At 43.4% G+C, this 16,118-nt stretch overlaps 1 protein-coding gene across 1 annotated transcript in view; it reads right to left on the bottom strand.

The window, feature by feature from the left end:
- Window positions 1–8,326, bottom strand: part of tafa5l (TAFA chemokine like family member 5, like) — a 34,091-nt gene extending 25,765 nt beyond the window's left edge. Inside the window, exons 1-2 of the mRNA XM_031565880.2 lie at window positions 7,952–8,326; window positions 6,680–7,392 (exon numbers count right to left, since the gene is read on the bottom strand). Of these exons, the coding sequence (XP_031421740.1) occupies window positions 6,680–6,776 (97 nt within the window). The 5' untranslated portion in view covers window positions 6,777–7,392; window positions 7,952–8,326. The remainder of the gene's footprint in view (window positions 1–6,679; window positions 7,393–7,951) is intronic.
- Between the last annotated feature and the right edge of the window lie 7,792 nt (window positions 8,327–16,118).

Raw genomic sequence — 16,118 nt, 5'->3', positions numbered from 1 at the left:
AACCATGATGAAATACCTTCACTGGTAGTGGTAGGGAGGGTATTACAATATGAGATGCATCATTAATGAAAGGACCACTGAAGCAGGAGAAGAAGAAGAAAAAGAAGAAGAGGAAGAAAAAGAAGAAGACAAAAGCTTAAGGTCACCTCTTCCTCTTGTCACCCTGCGCTAAGACGCAGCACACTATCGGTTTATAACGCGCTCACCGTTAATCCAAAACAAGCTTGGAATTTAGATAAGGTTATTAAGCCCTATCACCTCCATTGGAGAGCTGTTTTCATTTCATTTCCTTCCATTTCATGTTGGCAGCTTTACCTCCCACTCTATCCTCCCCACCTCCCATTGTCACTCCTTGCTTGTTGCCTTCTTTCGCCAGCTGAGTGTGTGTGTGTGTGTGTGTGTGTCTCTCTGTGTGTGTGTCTCTCTGTGTGTGTTTGTGTGTGCATGTGTGCTCTTGGCCTGCTTAGCCATCAGATATCAGTGGTTGTCCCATGTTTCAACAGCAAACAGATGAATGGTGTTGAATGAGATAAGCCCTGGAAAACAATGTGGCGATGGTGGCTGGGGTTGCTGGACTAGAGGACGTGTGTACGTGTGTGTGTGAGTGTCTCTTTCTCTGCATGACTGTGACTGTGTGTGTGTGTGTGTGTGTGTGTGTGTGTGTGTGTGTGTGTGTGTGTGTGTGTGTGTGTGTGTGTGTGTGTGTGTGTGTGTGTGGTGTCAGTGTTTCTGGGGGGGTCACAGACTGTGAGCTCAATGTGCCCTCAGCTAAGACAGCCTGTCCATCAGGCAGTGTCAGGCTAATTGACATGACAGGGGTTCTCCTGCCTGTTGTTCATCACGTGAGGGCACTTTGGCTCAGCTCTGCTGCAGCTGGAGGGGGGCAGCTCTGCATACAAGCCAGGGCAGAGAGCAGTCGCCGCCGGGAGCAGGAAGAGTGTGTGTACCCCTTCTCTATCTCTGTCATCCAAACACTCACATACACACGCATGCACATACACACAATCACGTGCACACACACACACACACACACACACAGACACACACACACACACACACACACACACACACACACACACACACACACACACACACACACACACACACACACACACACACACACACACACACACACACACACACACACACACACACACAATCACACAGACACACACACACACACACAATCACACAGACACACATGCAGGTGTGGAAAGTTCATGGATGAGAAGTTGTTCTACATGTCACCACCTAGCAAGAGGCCAAGAGTCCAATGTGCCCACTTTGGTTCGAGGACAATGTGGTAAAGCCACAGGTAGCCATAGTCAGGTTCTCTTACCCAGAAAGAGAAATATGGTTAGGGAGAGAGAGAGAGAGAGAGTGAGAGAGAGAGGGGGGCGAGAGAGAGATTTATCTCTACCTTCAGGCTCTGCGATACCAGGCAGGGTCCCTCGGCCAACAGCAGCGTGTGAGAGAGATCTCTATTGTGACTGCATCATTCACACAGAGGTAATCTCCCCCAGCTTCCATGCAAACCACTGAAGCATGCAGGATCCTGGCCCACAGACAGCTAACACTCACTCCCGGCCCCATCAGGAGCCTTGTAATGCAATTAGGAGTTCTTCATGGGTCCTGTAAAAAAGATAAAGGCTGGTCGCGTCTCGATCCATTTCCACAGGAAGAACCCTTTAATGACAAAGAGCGGTTCTCAAAGCTAAAAATCGACAATGAGGTAAATATTTCTAGGAACAGTCTTACAGCTTCTTCTCAGAACTGTTCACATTCAGTGGAGCTGTGCAATGTAGCCGTCTTGCATAGGCACCAGGGCCAATTGATTTTCCCTTGAAAAGTCCTTTAAGATTCATTTCCACAAACACTTCCTAAACATCTTCTGTGCAGTTTCATGGCTTTGCTGAGGCACAAGTGGTTTATTTTCCTGTACTTTCTCTTTCTGTATTTCAATTGCACTGAAGCAAGTGAGAGCAGGGGTCTACCGCATCAAGGTCATGGATACAGAATGATACAGAATAGACAGATCAAATGTGATGTACTGTGTCTCTGCCTCTGCCGAAGGAATAAAGGTAATATAGTTTTGTGCAGAAATCACCGGTTTGTAGGGGGGGTTTGGTCAAATTTATTTGGCTCGAACAAATCTGAATGATGATGCTACTAAAGTACATTATCCGCATGGTAAGTACTCTTTAGAACACGTATAGAAATATCTTAATATATGACTCATTATATGTCTTTTCACTAAAAGAATATGGAAATTAATTATATGAAATGATTAAAAAGTTAAAAAGGTTCATTGTTAACCTGAATCTTGTTCACTTGGCTTTGGGCATATTGCCTACATGCCTACCCGCATGCATTTCATTGCCTAGTTTTGTATTGTATTCTTTATGTCAAATGGTCTGTGGCACATAAAAAGACAATATTTGCCAAGGTCTCTCTGCATGTTCAATGGAACATGGCATTATGGTTGCTGCATAAATGGTGTACAATAACATACCCAGAAATAGCAGTCGACCAAGACAGAAACATAACAGCTTGTTTTATTGTTCAGTGCTTGGCCAGACCAATTAGCTCGCCACGCCAGTTAATACACAGACTGGAGCATAGGAAGAAAACTAGGTCATTAGGGAAAGTATGGGATTCTCTCCTATCCAAATAACATCCTTCATACATGATAATATGTTCTCATGTACGGAGAGACCCACTCACTATTTATAAAAATATGTGAAGTATGAAGAATACTAGTTCAGATTATGAAGTACACTCGTGCATACAACAAGATCTCCCCGCGGTTTGCATTTTCTGCCTCACTTAAGCTGAAGTCTCACTATGATCTGACAGCTGTGTGAAACTCTCCTGAGCTTTGTAATCTGTGACTTCAGTTGTAACACAGACCAGCTGAATCACCAAAGCATCCCTGCCTTTCAATTCCAATAACCTGCATGTAGGCCATGCAGCATAGAGACCGGAAAGGGTGAGCTTCTGGAGTTTTGTGAAAGTTAGCCGCAAAAAGAGCAGCACAAAGCATCTCACCGCCATAAGGTTGCAGAGGTACCCGGCACGCATAATGATAACCTGTTGAAATCATAAATTGCCATTAAAGCTGGTGTTTGTATGCAAACCTGGGTGTCCAGGTCCTGTGGGAGTGGCGCTCGCGTTTAAGCCCTTCAGTGGCTGTCGAGAGCTCCTTGTCTCACCACCTGCGCCCACTCCCAGGGCTCGGTAACAAAGAAATGTCCCGGGCCCAGGCAGCAGTGAATCGTGCCTTGACAGCACTCCCACAATGCACCACCATCCGTCATGCGTGCGACAGGAAATCAAAGTGCGGTTGCGTGTCCGCGTGTGTGTGCCACTGGGCCTCGGTCCACCTAGATGGATGACCTGTCATCGCTCTTAACGCTGCCAGTTTATTTAACAATAAATTTGGAAATGTCAAAGGGCTCCCAGTGTGGCTGCTCCAGTTCTGCCACTATGACACACCTCGCACCCCCCCCACCACCACAAACACTCACATACATGCTAAGCAAACTGCTTAAACAAATAGGCCTGTGCATATGTGTGTCTGTGTGTGTGCGTGTGTGTGCATATGTGTGTGTGTGTGTGGGGTGGGGGTGGGAGGTTGTACTGTTATTTGTGCATGCATGTAGATGTGTGTTTAAGTATGTGACTGCATTTGAATTTCAACAGTGCTGCATGTCAACACAAAGACACAATAGAATGTAATACTTCAAAATGTGGTACACTGGAACTCCAAACCTGAACGCTCACAGATTCTCCCATCAGCATCAGTCCCTCTAACTACCTCCTCTGGCCAGACAGGGGGGGGGAAACCTTGCCGAAGGGCTTTGGGAGGGCGGTGTTTTTGTGTATAAGAAGACACTACCAATGCAAAGCCCAGGAATAGATTTGTGTGCATGTCAGGAGAAGTGAGTGCCAACATTAAGGCTGGAGCGTGAAGCACTGCTGTGAAATTAAAATCTTTATACAGCTTCTTCTTTTTTTTTTTTTTTTACAAATGAGTAATCCCTTCAGCCCCTTACAGCCAAATGCTGTCGTGGAGTGGAAAAGGAATTTCAATATGACTTCTGACAATGGGATATAATCTAGTAAATCTCCTGTCTTATCTAGCCTGTTATTTTCTTTATGCGCCATTGATAAAACGGTTTGTGAGATTATCAATTATGAATTCACTAAAACACTATTATATTAGCCAGCAGGCTAAGGCCTGAGGTGACTCCATAATTAAATCAAGTGACTAAAAGCACAATGCCCTACTTCCTAGATACAGTACTTCCTGCCAATCAGCCAATCACGTGCAGCCTCTCCAAATCTGTCATATCATCCTCATCCCCTTCATCAACGCACTGCATCAACGCCCCAATCGACACACCACCCCGTTCGATACATTGGCTGCTCCATCTATTGTTTTCTCAGTGCCGATTCTTAAATGTGTGGGTGGTGTTCACCTTAAGGTTAAGGCCTCGGTCAGACCGTGCAGATTTTTCATTTCCTGCTAATTGTCAACAGTTGGGTAAACCAGAGGTAAAAGGTCGTGGGGTGGGATTGATTAACATTTCTGATCAGGGTCATTGCTAGAACAATTGATGCCACACAATACAGCAACCAAACACAATGAACAATTGTTTTAATGATTTCCCATTTTTAAAAGGTTTCAGCCTCTGTGAGCAGTTGTTGATGCAAATGTATCATAATGTCACATATCACACTATGATAAAACAATAAAACAGTTGTTGTTTTTTCAGACGGGGCCTTGGTTTTGTCCACGGGCCAGAAAATGACAGCTGCTCCTTTTTTGCTAAACTACAGTGGTGCTTGGAAACAGGAAACAGGGAACAGAGCAGCAGCACAGATCTTGGTCATACTCAACCCGCCATGCCAATGTAGGGTTGAAAGATAAAGAGCCATTTGGTTTTTATTGGCGTATAAAGTCACTGGTGCAAAACGTGACATTTGTTGTTAACCTGTCACATCCGTCAAATTAAAAGAGCTATAAAATATGTGATATCTTTTTTGAAACACATGTGGAACCTCCATTGTATTACAGACACCTGAGTTGGCAGGGCTATTCTCATTTAGCAAACCTTACACAATGCAGGACAAGGGAGTGGTATACACTGCACGTGACATGGCTGACTATGTGTTATTATGCATTTATCATCCTATTCGCTCACAGTTTATATCAGGCTTCTTATGCTGCATTGCATTATTTTGGTCTTTGCGAGTTTAAGTCTGTTTTCTGCGAGTAGTTACTCAGTATGCTGTAACTGCAACATAGATGATGATAAGTACATGATCTGGCAAGCCATCTCTTTCATCCCTAACTCCTCAAAGAGAAGCTAATGGAAAACTGGAGCTGAAAAAAACAAAAAAACAAGAGCAGCTTTTTGAGGATTCTTCATGCAGTTGCAACACTGAATGCATTGAGCCGACAGCTTCTTGTGGCCGTGCACTATTTCACCTCCCATAAGACACCGATTACTTCCAGCGAGTGGATGCACATTTGGTGCTGTTTATTTTCTACTGAACTTTGAAATCCTTTGTCATCTCTCCCCCTCCAGTTTGAAGTTGGCTGGACGAACACTGACTCACAGATCACATAAACGAGCGCTCTCATTGCAACCCAGCTATAAGGGGGTCTCGTTCAGTAGTGTTTTACAGTTTACGCCACACAGAACACCCAGTAAACATCACAAAGCATGTTTCTGAGATGTGAATCATCCCAGTGAAAGCGCGGTGTGTGTTATTGTGAGACGGGGGAAAGGTCGAGCAGAATGAATGCAGGGCTGACAGCAGATTTGCTGCATTAGACTACTGTAGACGTGTGTGTGTAATAGTGCAGCTGCAGCCACGGACCTGATATTTCAAGTCTCAGTGCCGGCTCGAATTGCCTTTCGATGCTGTGGCTACACACACACACACACGCACATTCATATAAGTCAAGACTCCTTTTCTCTTTCTGTGTGTGTGTGTGTGTTTGTGGGCTTGTGTGTGTGTGTGTGTGTGTGTGTGTGTGTGTGTGTGTGTGTGTGTGTGTGTGTGTGTGTGTGTGTGTGTGTGTGTGTGTGTGTGTGTGTGTGTGTGAGTGAGTGAGAGACAGAGACAGAGCGAGGGTGAGGGAGAGAGAGAGGAGCAAGGTATTGTTGAGCATGATACTTCAAGTGCATTGCACTTATTTCCTGAATGAAAGATGTCCTGGGGTGCCCTGAAGGCCAGCTCTCATGACACTGGCAACATGACATTTTATTAGCAGTCCCATGAATTTTGCCCTTCATAATTAGCCTGGGGTATTCATAGCACTAACCATCCATTCAAAACCTCTCCCTGGGATCATTTCCTTTCAGTATCTCCACTTTTATTAGATCTAATTTGTACTGAAGACGTGAATAAATCGAACCGCATGCTTGAAAGTAACCAAGTGTAATTCCACATTCAGTTCACTTAAGGGAACGCTGCTAAAATTGAAATGACGTGACAATGTTACACAGTGCCGGGCATCAGTAATTAACATTGCAACTGCATGTCTAAAGATTTCGAGGACTGCAAGTGTAAAACGTAAGCGTGATTTTTATGGGGTGAGAAAAAAAAGCACTCAGCTCAAACAATAGTGAGCCCTTAAAGTAATACTAAGCAATAGAGTACTTGCCTTCTTTTAGGAGGTGAGAATAGATAACCCACAGTAACAGTAGGCAGCATAGTGACGCTCCTCCGCCGGCACAGAGCGCCCTCATCCCCGACTGCATTCTTTTCTCGTTCGGTGTATTCCTTCGGCCCGCTTAATTAAAACACACGGCTAGTTCCATTCAATTGCCGGAATTCGGCACAAAAAATGATTTTACTCCCCTCGGTCACTTGTGAGCATTCGTCATTTTTTTGCGCATAACTTTAAAGACTTTGTAAGCAAAGAGAGAGATGACGGGTAGTGCGGGGAAAGCGGCAAGGAAAACGTACAATCTTCATCCTAGAGAGGACTTCACTTAGAACCTGTAGTGGCTGTTTTCCCAAGACGCCCCGAGCACTGATTAAAAACCTGATGATGGACAGTAACCTTGTCTTTGGATGACGCCAGTCAGGCGAACGATGAACTCTTATCGATTTGAGGGATAAGTGCCGCAAAACAAACGCGGGGAGACAATCCCTCTCAAAGGTAGATTATCCTTCACAACCGAGGAGGTCTGACCCTTAAAAGACGCGATTTATAGGTAAACAATCTTCAGATATAGATGAGCAATCCTGCCCCAGGGGATACTGGTTCGCGGGGGTGAGGTCCTCCTTTTCCCGCAGACAGACTCAGCAACTCCGCTATGGTGCACGGCAGCCCTCCGATGTTTGCAACCCTCTTATCTCACATCACTAACTCTGTCGTGAAAAGAGAAAACAAAAATAAGTATTGAAATATTACTATGCACCAGTGTGCATTGAATATGTATTATGTTCACCGTGCCAACAGCAGCAGCAGAAACACACACACACTAGTGACACACTGATCCTCTGTAACGGATGTGGGAACACGAAAGCAAAATAAACTTCCCAGCTGTATTCGACGGGCTCGCACACTACCTGAGATGAATCTGAAAATAACAGAACCATGACGCAATGTCCCATATTACAAATGTAGAATTAATCCGAATCAGGTGAGAAGGTGACATTTCACCCACAACCAAGGAAAAACTGGCTGATGTTCTGAATACCAAATTCTACGCCTAAACATGTTAAAATAAAATAGTGGCGCAATCAACGTTTGGATGAGTTTAAGCAATGAATTGCTGCTGGTATAATTGATCTAATGTTGTAAAAGGAACGTCAATGTCAGTTCAGTTCATTAAGAGCCAGAACTGGTATTTAAATTTGTTATCCATGATGCTTGATTATGTGACTCGGCAGAAGACAAAAATTCGAAGACGTTGAATTTACCCACCTTATCTAGAAGTCTCTGGGTGTTGTCTTTACAATGGTCTACTCCAGATTCACGATTTTGCCTTGTGTTTGGTAAGCGGTGGAGGAGGCATGCCTCTTGCGAGGGTTGAGGAGAAACACGTCGTGTTCCCAACGCTTGGCTCAAACTTGATAGTTGCGCACTACCTCTGCGGAATGCAACAGGAGCGTCTCTGTGCTCGAGGACGCTGCGTTAACAGGCGTCCAATGCGCTATTTGCAATGCAATACTAAGTCATACTTTATCGCCCCGCGACGCGTTCTTCCGCGTCAAAAGATGCTCTGCATAAGTAGGCTAGGGTGGGGGCACCGACTTCAGTCAACCGTTGACTTTGATTAGTCACTTCATGTGCTTATGGTTGCTCTCTCTCTCTCTCTCTCTCTCTCTCTCTCTCTCTGTCTCTCCCTCCCTCCCTCCCTCTCTCTCTCTGGCACAGCAGACTAGTTTCCCCTCCGTGACATAATGAAGGAAGCTTTGCCACTGAGCAATGCTCTCAACCAGAGGCTTTCATTCTGAAAACACAAACCCAGATGGAAATTAACTCAAATTAAATTACTGAATTGAATTGACATTACCATCGCTGCCTTAATAATAATTACTCAGGGCTCTGTGAAATAAATATAACACAATATCATACGACACAAACCCATCCTAGGCAGCAGTATAAATATGTCCATTTTGCTATGTGATTTTGAGCCGGGGGAAGATACCATACAAAACAAAATGGGCACTTGGAGAGAGCAGACCACTGCCGAGGCCAATATGCCCCCAGTTTGCAATGTTAAAGAAAGTGAAAAACCTCGGAGTCCGCTCCAAAATTGAATGGATTCTTCCTTGGCCCGTGCTCCACCCCTTCACCAAGTTCTGTGAAAATTGGCCAGTTGATTTTTGCGTAATCAACAAACAGACAAACCAACCAAACGGAAAACACAACCTCCTTGGCGAAAGTGATACAAAGAGATTATTTGGCAACTTCGGCAGGTCCTCTGTCCCTCATGGTAAGAAAGCCAAAAGTCCATTGGGGGCGTCTTCCTAGCCATTGGTGTGGTCAATAAACCTGCTGTGTATTGTGTGCCCTGTCAGATTTAGAGCTTTACCGATGCCTCTCCATCTTCAGAATGACCATCATTAAATACTCCCCCCTCATTGAGCACCGTATCAGTGATTCACTCTTCCTCTCCTCCCCCCAGCGTCCTCGACACACCTCGGGCAGATGGAGATCTCATTTCCCATGGAATGCTGAGCCGCCATACGTTTAATGACTTTGATGAGAGTTTGATTATTGCTTCATAATGTGTGTGTGAGTTCTGAAGCTCTTTCAAGCAGGACACGGGAGGTATGCTCTCTCTAAATTGAAACTGTATCAATTAAAGAGATGTCTTATCCGTAAGATAAAAAATAAAAAAAAGACATACAGTATGTGTTTGTCTGCAATCACCCCTGACTGAAAGTCATTCCAAAAAGTGCAACCACTGTGAGTATGCTTCCTATAGCAGAATGGACAGGTGATAGTTCATCTCAACATCACTGGTAATGATGCTGATACCACCATCATTGCTTTCCCCATTCCTCTCACGCTGTGTTCTGTTTTGGTCTTTCTGTGACTCACTCGTGTCCTGAAGTGAGCACCGCATCCAGAGCAGCCAAGAGGGAAGGAGACACCTGCCCTCTTGAGACAAATCAGACCGCCAGAAGCACACAACAAGCACAAAAATAGCAAGTTTGCTTTCCTCGCTCACACTACAAACAAGCACGTCTGCCACAAGGGTGGCCTCCTCGTAGCTTCACATGAAATGCTAAATAAGGAGTCCCATTATAGTTCTGTTGTCCTCGCTCGGGCAAGCAATGAAGAAATATGCATTTCCTTGTTGTTGGTTCAGAAACCTGGCCTTGTGAGAAAAATATCATTATGCGCTTCCCCTTCTCCCTCCAAACAGAATGCACTATTTTCAATTAGATGTAATAAGCAATTTGGTGGTGATTAAATGGCTGTTAGACGGGCCATCTGTGTGGCCTATTATAAATATGATAATTCAAAGTCCTCTGCATTATTCAGTTTTAAACAAAATGGCAGTAATTCAGAGGGAATGCTTGGACGTCTGTTTGGGGAAAGGGTGTAGAAAATTGATCTCATCTATCCAAAGAGGTCATAACGACAGCCAGTGAGGAAGAAATCACAGTAAACAACCGTGGGGAAAGCAGATAGGATTTTAGCTGAGATTCTCATAAAAACATCGGCACCGGTTCAAATATCCGACAGTAACATTTCACTTTTGAAACAAGCCACAGTTACACATATACTCACAAATGCAGTTTTACAGCTTATTCTCATATAGGCTCAACAGATTCCCAATGTTTTGTCAGCCACAAGCGCAACAAGGCCACAGCCCCAGAAATCATCACGTACTGATTACTCACTACGCCAATAAGGCCTGTGGCAAAACGTTATAATTCAATTTAATTGTGCTTATTTTCTGCCCCCGGAATGCTAATCAATAATGCAGAATCAAATCAATTAGTAACGACGTTGTCTGTATTTGGACTGAGCCATAAAGATATTTTACAGGCCGATAAAAAGTTAGTGTGAGGCAGCGTTACACCATATGGTCTCCCTTGCGGGCTTTACGGCCCCCCCGAGTTGCCGTGGGCCTCGTTGGCTCCAAGGTTGTGGGGATCAGGGTTTTTACTGTGTACAGTGACAGGCAGGAACCTCATAATCATCACTGCTAATCACAGGACGGCTCTTGTTCTGCAGTCTTGAGCTGCGCTTCAAATGTGATAAGAGAGGCAAACGCACAAAGGGGGATTTCTTAATAAAAACATGTCAAACATGTGTTGCGACCATGATCAACATAGCTCTTGTGCCAGAGCCTCAGTGGGCTTGCTGTCGTGCTGTGTAGCCTTATATATCGGGAGCTCACCGAGGTACATCAGGGATTTATTGTTATTTCTGGAAATCAAGTTGGAAGCGTTCCTATTTGGAAGTCTCTTCTTTGGCTAATGACACAGAGGGTTAAGGTCTGTTGCTAAGAGAATTACTGTGGCCTTATCTTATGTTTGCTGACTGCAGCATTAGTCAAAACTGTTTCAGCTGCCCCTCTCTCTCTCTCCCTCTCTCGCTCTCATCTTTTCTTTGGAAATGAGCTGTTAATCTCAACTCAGTCGCAAGGGAAGGAAAACATAATGTATCACATTTAGTGCTTTTCAATTTACCTCCAAGCCAAGGGTTCAGTGATATCACTCGATGAGCAAAGGAGTGAAACAACTTTGAAGAATGGGCTTTGATTAGTATGGTTTAATGTTTTTTTTTTCCTTTCTCATTCCAAGAATGCCTTTAAAAAAGAGTCTTTTTCTGTACCAACTCCTCAAGGCATCTTCACTGAATGGTGAATCATTAATTGGCGCAAATGTCTGACAAATGGCCTTAAAATGGCTGTTGTTTGCCAACATTACATATTTGGTTTAAAAGAATACAGTAGTGGTTGGTGATTTAAAAATACTTTTTACTAGTTCCCAGGATAACTGATTTAGAAGGCTAATAATTAGCATGCTTGGCTTGGTAGTTGACTGTGATCCTGGGATGCCTATAGCGATGGATAGCAGCAGCAATTCGCATCAATCACAAAACCCATATAACTTACACACAATCTCAAGACACACATAATTTACACTAAAACACAAAACACACATAGCTTACACAAAAACAGACTCTGACAGACCGATGGACGAGACCACTTGAGCGAACTCAAGGTCCTCTATATAAGGCTTGCCTTACAACACTGTTGTACAATGTAAAATGGTAACTAACCTCTGTCCATTCACATCCACAGCCAAGTACACGGCAACATGGCATTCTGCACAAGAACATCAACAAACACACAATGAACGTGTGAAACCGTTAGAACACCTTCCAGATATTGAGTGGCAGCCCTTCTGAGCACGCCTAATCAGTCCACACACGGACCCGACAAGGTTTTGAAAGCGCTAGGGAGGGGAACTAGCCTTGTTTTGACTCCACTGCCCTCCACAGTAGTTTCAATTTGGCAGGCACTTGATCTCCACGCTGAATGGCTTGTTCCATCTCATCCCGCAGACACTCAACTGGATTGAAATTTAGACTGACTGCACAGGCCATGGAGAAAGGGCTAAGTGTCCCCGTCTTGTCCGTGTAAGACGATATTTAAGATTACTGGCCTTGAGGTACAGTATCCTTCTGCTGAGGGAAAACATTTATTAAGACGAATACAGCCGAATACAGCCGGTCACAAAGCCATTCGCCTACCTGGTATTGACATCCAGATGCCCCGAGTTGATTCAGTTTTCAATGGACCCTGTGTGGACCATGAAAATACCTTCCACTGTGAGGGCATTCAGTGTTGACACAACCCATGATGGAAGCATACACTATGTGTATTCTGGCCATTCCATCAAATGGATCTGCAAGGGCGGGAAGGTAATGGGGAAGGCACTGTTTTCCCAGTATTCAACTGTTGAGGGTGTGCATCCTGCCCACAGCTAGATGAGACAGACAGTATCTCCCCTGCTCAGTCTTCGCTGGTATTACAGTCTGGAAAATGACTGATTGAAGAGAGCCTTTCAGTCTGCTATTTGCACTACCAATCAGTGAGCAGTGGAGAGTGGTTTGGGTGATAACAAAGAGGACTCCGTTTCATTTGAAATGAGACGACTCGATGGAGTTAGGGAAGGTATTGCATTAGGATGCGTTTTTATCAGAGGTTTGAAACTGAGCTTGGAAAACAGAGCAGAAAGTTGCACAGGCCTTTTGTTGAGGCAAAGAACGTGGCATCTCCTCTCCCTACTGTGGGCTTGCTTTACTGTCTATTGTTAGGTGAAAATTCACCCTACTTACCTCAGGACTCCGGAGCTGTAGATCAGTATATTTATTCAATTGCAATTGGGCTCACCCCCAGCACAAGGCTGAAAGTGAAGCAATATTAAACAAATCGCACAAGGTTTATATAGACAGAAGTTGAGCGTTCAACAGAGATAACCACGTGGTGGATTTCTGACGTCCGAGGCAAGGATGGAAGTTTTGCAAGGTCGGAAGAAGCACAGTTCGAACCTTCTTATCACCTCTGGTCTAAACATGCTCTCTACATATGCAGACTAAGTGGCAGCTAATATTCTAAGTTACACACACACACACACACACACACACAAAAGCCATTTCATAAGCACATGATTCATACATTCTTAAGTAATTAACAGTGTTTGCAAATTATCTCCATTATCTATGTTAAGCTGACTTCTTACCATGAGATCTCATTTTTTGTGAAGTAGGCTATGGTCTGATCCAGTTTAAAAGAGATTGGGAACGATGTTCACTAGCCACACCCACAGCGTGAATGTATGAAATGGACGTTTTGGCAGAGCCATTCTGGAGTATGACCCCCTATTTTAGCTGTATGAACCACTATGAAAGCTTGGTTGACAAAAATCTCCAGCACGTACATTGATTATTATGTACTATGAAACTAATGTTATTTTTTTTTCAGTGAGCAATTTGTTTTGATGACTGTCACTTAAATAATACAGTGTTTTTTCATTATGTAAACAAAACTGTCAAGCCAATGCATCAGAACACGGCACTGGGAGTAACTGTGAGAGAATCCTCAAAGCGCGAAAGGTGCCCTTGATGTTTGATTTACTCTATGGACCGTGGACTCTGACGCTAGCTGAGCACGTAAGCTAAGCTGGCAAAACAATAGCAGGCCAAGTAATTATGGGAGTAATAAAGCACAGCAGACTCAGCTCGGTTGAGCACAATCCTGTTTCACTGATAGACTCACTTCACTCGGGAGTTTGGAAGCCATTAGTGTGTGAAAGTTAGAAACCAATCCAACATCTCCTGAAGGAGGAACTCAAAGTAAAGGTGTTGACCTGCAGAGAAAGATTGCTGGTGAGGCAAGTCAAGTTGTGGACAGGTTTAAATGTATATGTATGGCCACTGTGAAATATAATACATTTACATTTACATTTAGCAGACGCTTTTATCCAAAGCGACTTACAAGGATGTATACACATTTTACATTTACACTGATGGCACACTGCACATCAGGAGCAATTAGGTGTCTTGCTCAAGGACTCTTCGACAGGGAATCGAACTAGCAACCTTCTGATTACCTTCTGATTACTAAACGACTTCTCTTCCTCCTGTACCACTGCCTGCCCTACATACATTCGTAAATTAATGACATTTTGGCTACTCAATATGTTGAATATACTTACATTTAAGCATCTTTCATATTTGGGATGTGTTAACCTTTTGAAATCTACACATATAGACTGTAAATACACTTTTTTGGTGTGCTTTAACTGCTTTGCTTGTCCACACAGATGCTGGAGGATTTAACAGATGAATGCAAGAGCAAGCACTGTAGCATAATCTACATGCACCTGGTTACTTGCCTGACAAACCACGTCTCTTACTCTCTGCAAATATTTACAGGGCACATAAAGAGGCCTCTTGAAGAGAGTCAAGTATGGCTGCGCATGTCAACTTAGTGTCTGTGAGGCACATGGCTCTCTGGGTGAGTATGTTTCACACCACTCCTTCCACTCACTACCGTCAGCCCACAACCCGAATGACTTTGCCAGAGCATGACAACTCAAGTGAAGAGAAGATGTAAGAGGAGTGGATGACAACGCCATCAATTAAAAGTAATCTTAATGAAACAAGTGACAATTATTTTATGGTGTTAACTTTCCGCGACTGCAAATCAATGCAAGGGAGCAATAAAACCATCCTTTGCTGTGCCTTGAACCATTCTCTGCGCTAATTTGTTTTGTTTGATTCAACATAATTAATGAATTCTATTCAGACTAATTAATCATGGTATTGCTGTGTGTTCTCGGCCAGAAGTCTGGTCAGGAGAAATGGTTTTGAGTAATGGCTGTTCAGATTTATTTGGACAGACAAGGCATGCATGATTGACTGGTTATCACCTTCAGTGTAATCTAAAAGGTGTCAGAATTTGATAAAAAAAAACTATAATATGCTCATAATTAACTAGGAACATTAAATGCCTTTCTTCAGCTTTGAAGCTTTATTTTATACAAAAACATTGTTAGCAACTTCAGAACGCTCAAAAAGATGGTAGGAGAGAGGGATAGCACATTCTTTTGCATTCAGTGTTTTATTCCACTATTACACATAAATTAGTGTATACATTAAAAATATTGCATTACTGCAGTAGTCAATCAAGGTTTAGGTGGATAGCAATATATTTCAAAGCTGCAGTTGGCTTGTATACAATTTGTGTGGAAAAATAAAATTGCAAAAATATAACAGTGACAGGCTCTGGGTTAAAAAATTGTTTTCATTTGCACACAGTTGAGGTACTTTTTAGCAGTTCATGCTAAATTAGGAAAATAGCATGAAATATGAGAAGGATGTCATTATTTACTTTGACAAAATGATGCAAAATGCTCCAATTTGTCCCATTTGCAATGTTGTCAGTTCATCTACCAATTGACAGTTATAGTCTTTTTTTAGTCTCCCAACCATGCTATGCTTGTTGTTGTTGTTTCTCTTCTAAAAACTGTTGTGTCTCTTCATTGCTTATACTGTATGTCATAATGTCCAAACCAGCTGGCCATATTATTTACAGCTTGGAGATTGTTTTTATTCCTTTCACCCAGTCTGCAACCTCGTTTCTGAATCTCCAGTGTTTCCATAACAACATTCCTTCTTCTTGCTGGTTGTGCTCTTGCTAGCTGATGCATAGGCTTTACAGTGGCTACTCACGCAGGTCAAGGGAAAGAGCAGTAGCCACCCGTATCATCCAGAATGACTGAAATGCAGCTGATAATATTTCAATATTTCAGGGAGGAGAAAAGAGGAAAAGAGCAAGAAATTGTCAATGTATTGACCTAAGCGGACTGTTGCAATGTGGCAGTTTTCAGCTTTTTTCCCCATTGATAAACCATTAAAACCCATAGAGAAGTAATTTGGTCAATAACGTAACCTGGTGTGCAAGGTCAAACACTCCAATAAAGCTGCTAAGCATCTTTACTGTTTTTATGGGCACCAATTGACCTTTAACATTGATCAGACCAGACAGTGGCTACAGTAGGTGGTCAGTGAGGTGAGTAGTCCGGGTGTTATAATGTGGTCAGTGATTAGCGTG

This window comes from Clupea harengus, chromosome 4 (assembly GCF_900700415.2).
Source record: "Clupea harengus chromosome 4, Ch_v2.0.2, whole genome shotgun sequence".
Taxonomy (NCBI): domain Eukaryota; kingdom Metazoa; phylum Chordata; class Actinopteri; order Clupeiformes; family Clupeidae; genus Clupea; species Clupea harengus.
The sequence above is the reverse complement of the archived record's forward strand: the minus strand, read 5'-3'. Positions and strand labels throughout refer to the sequence as shown.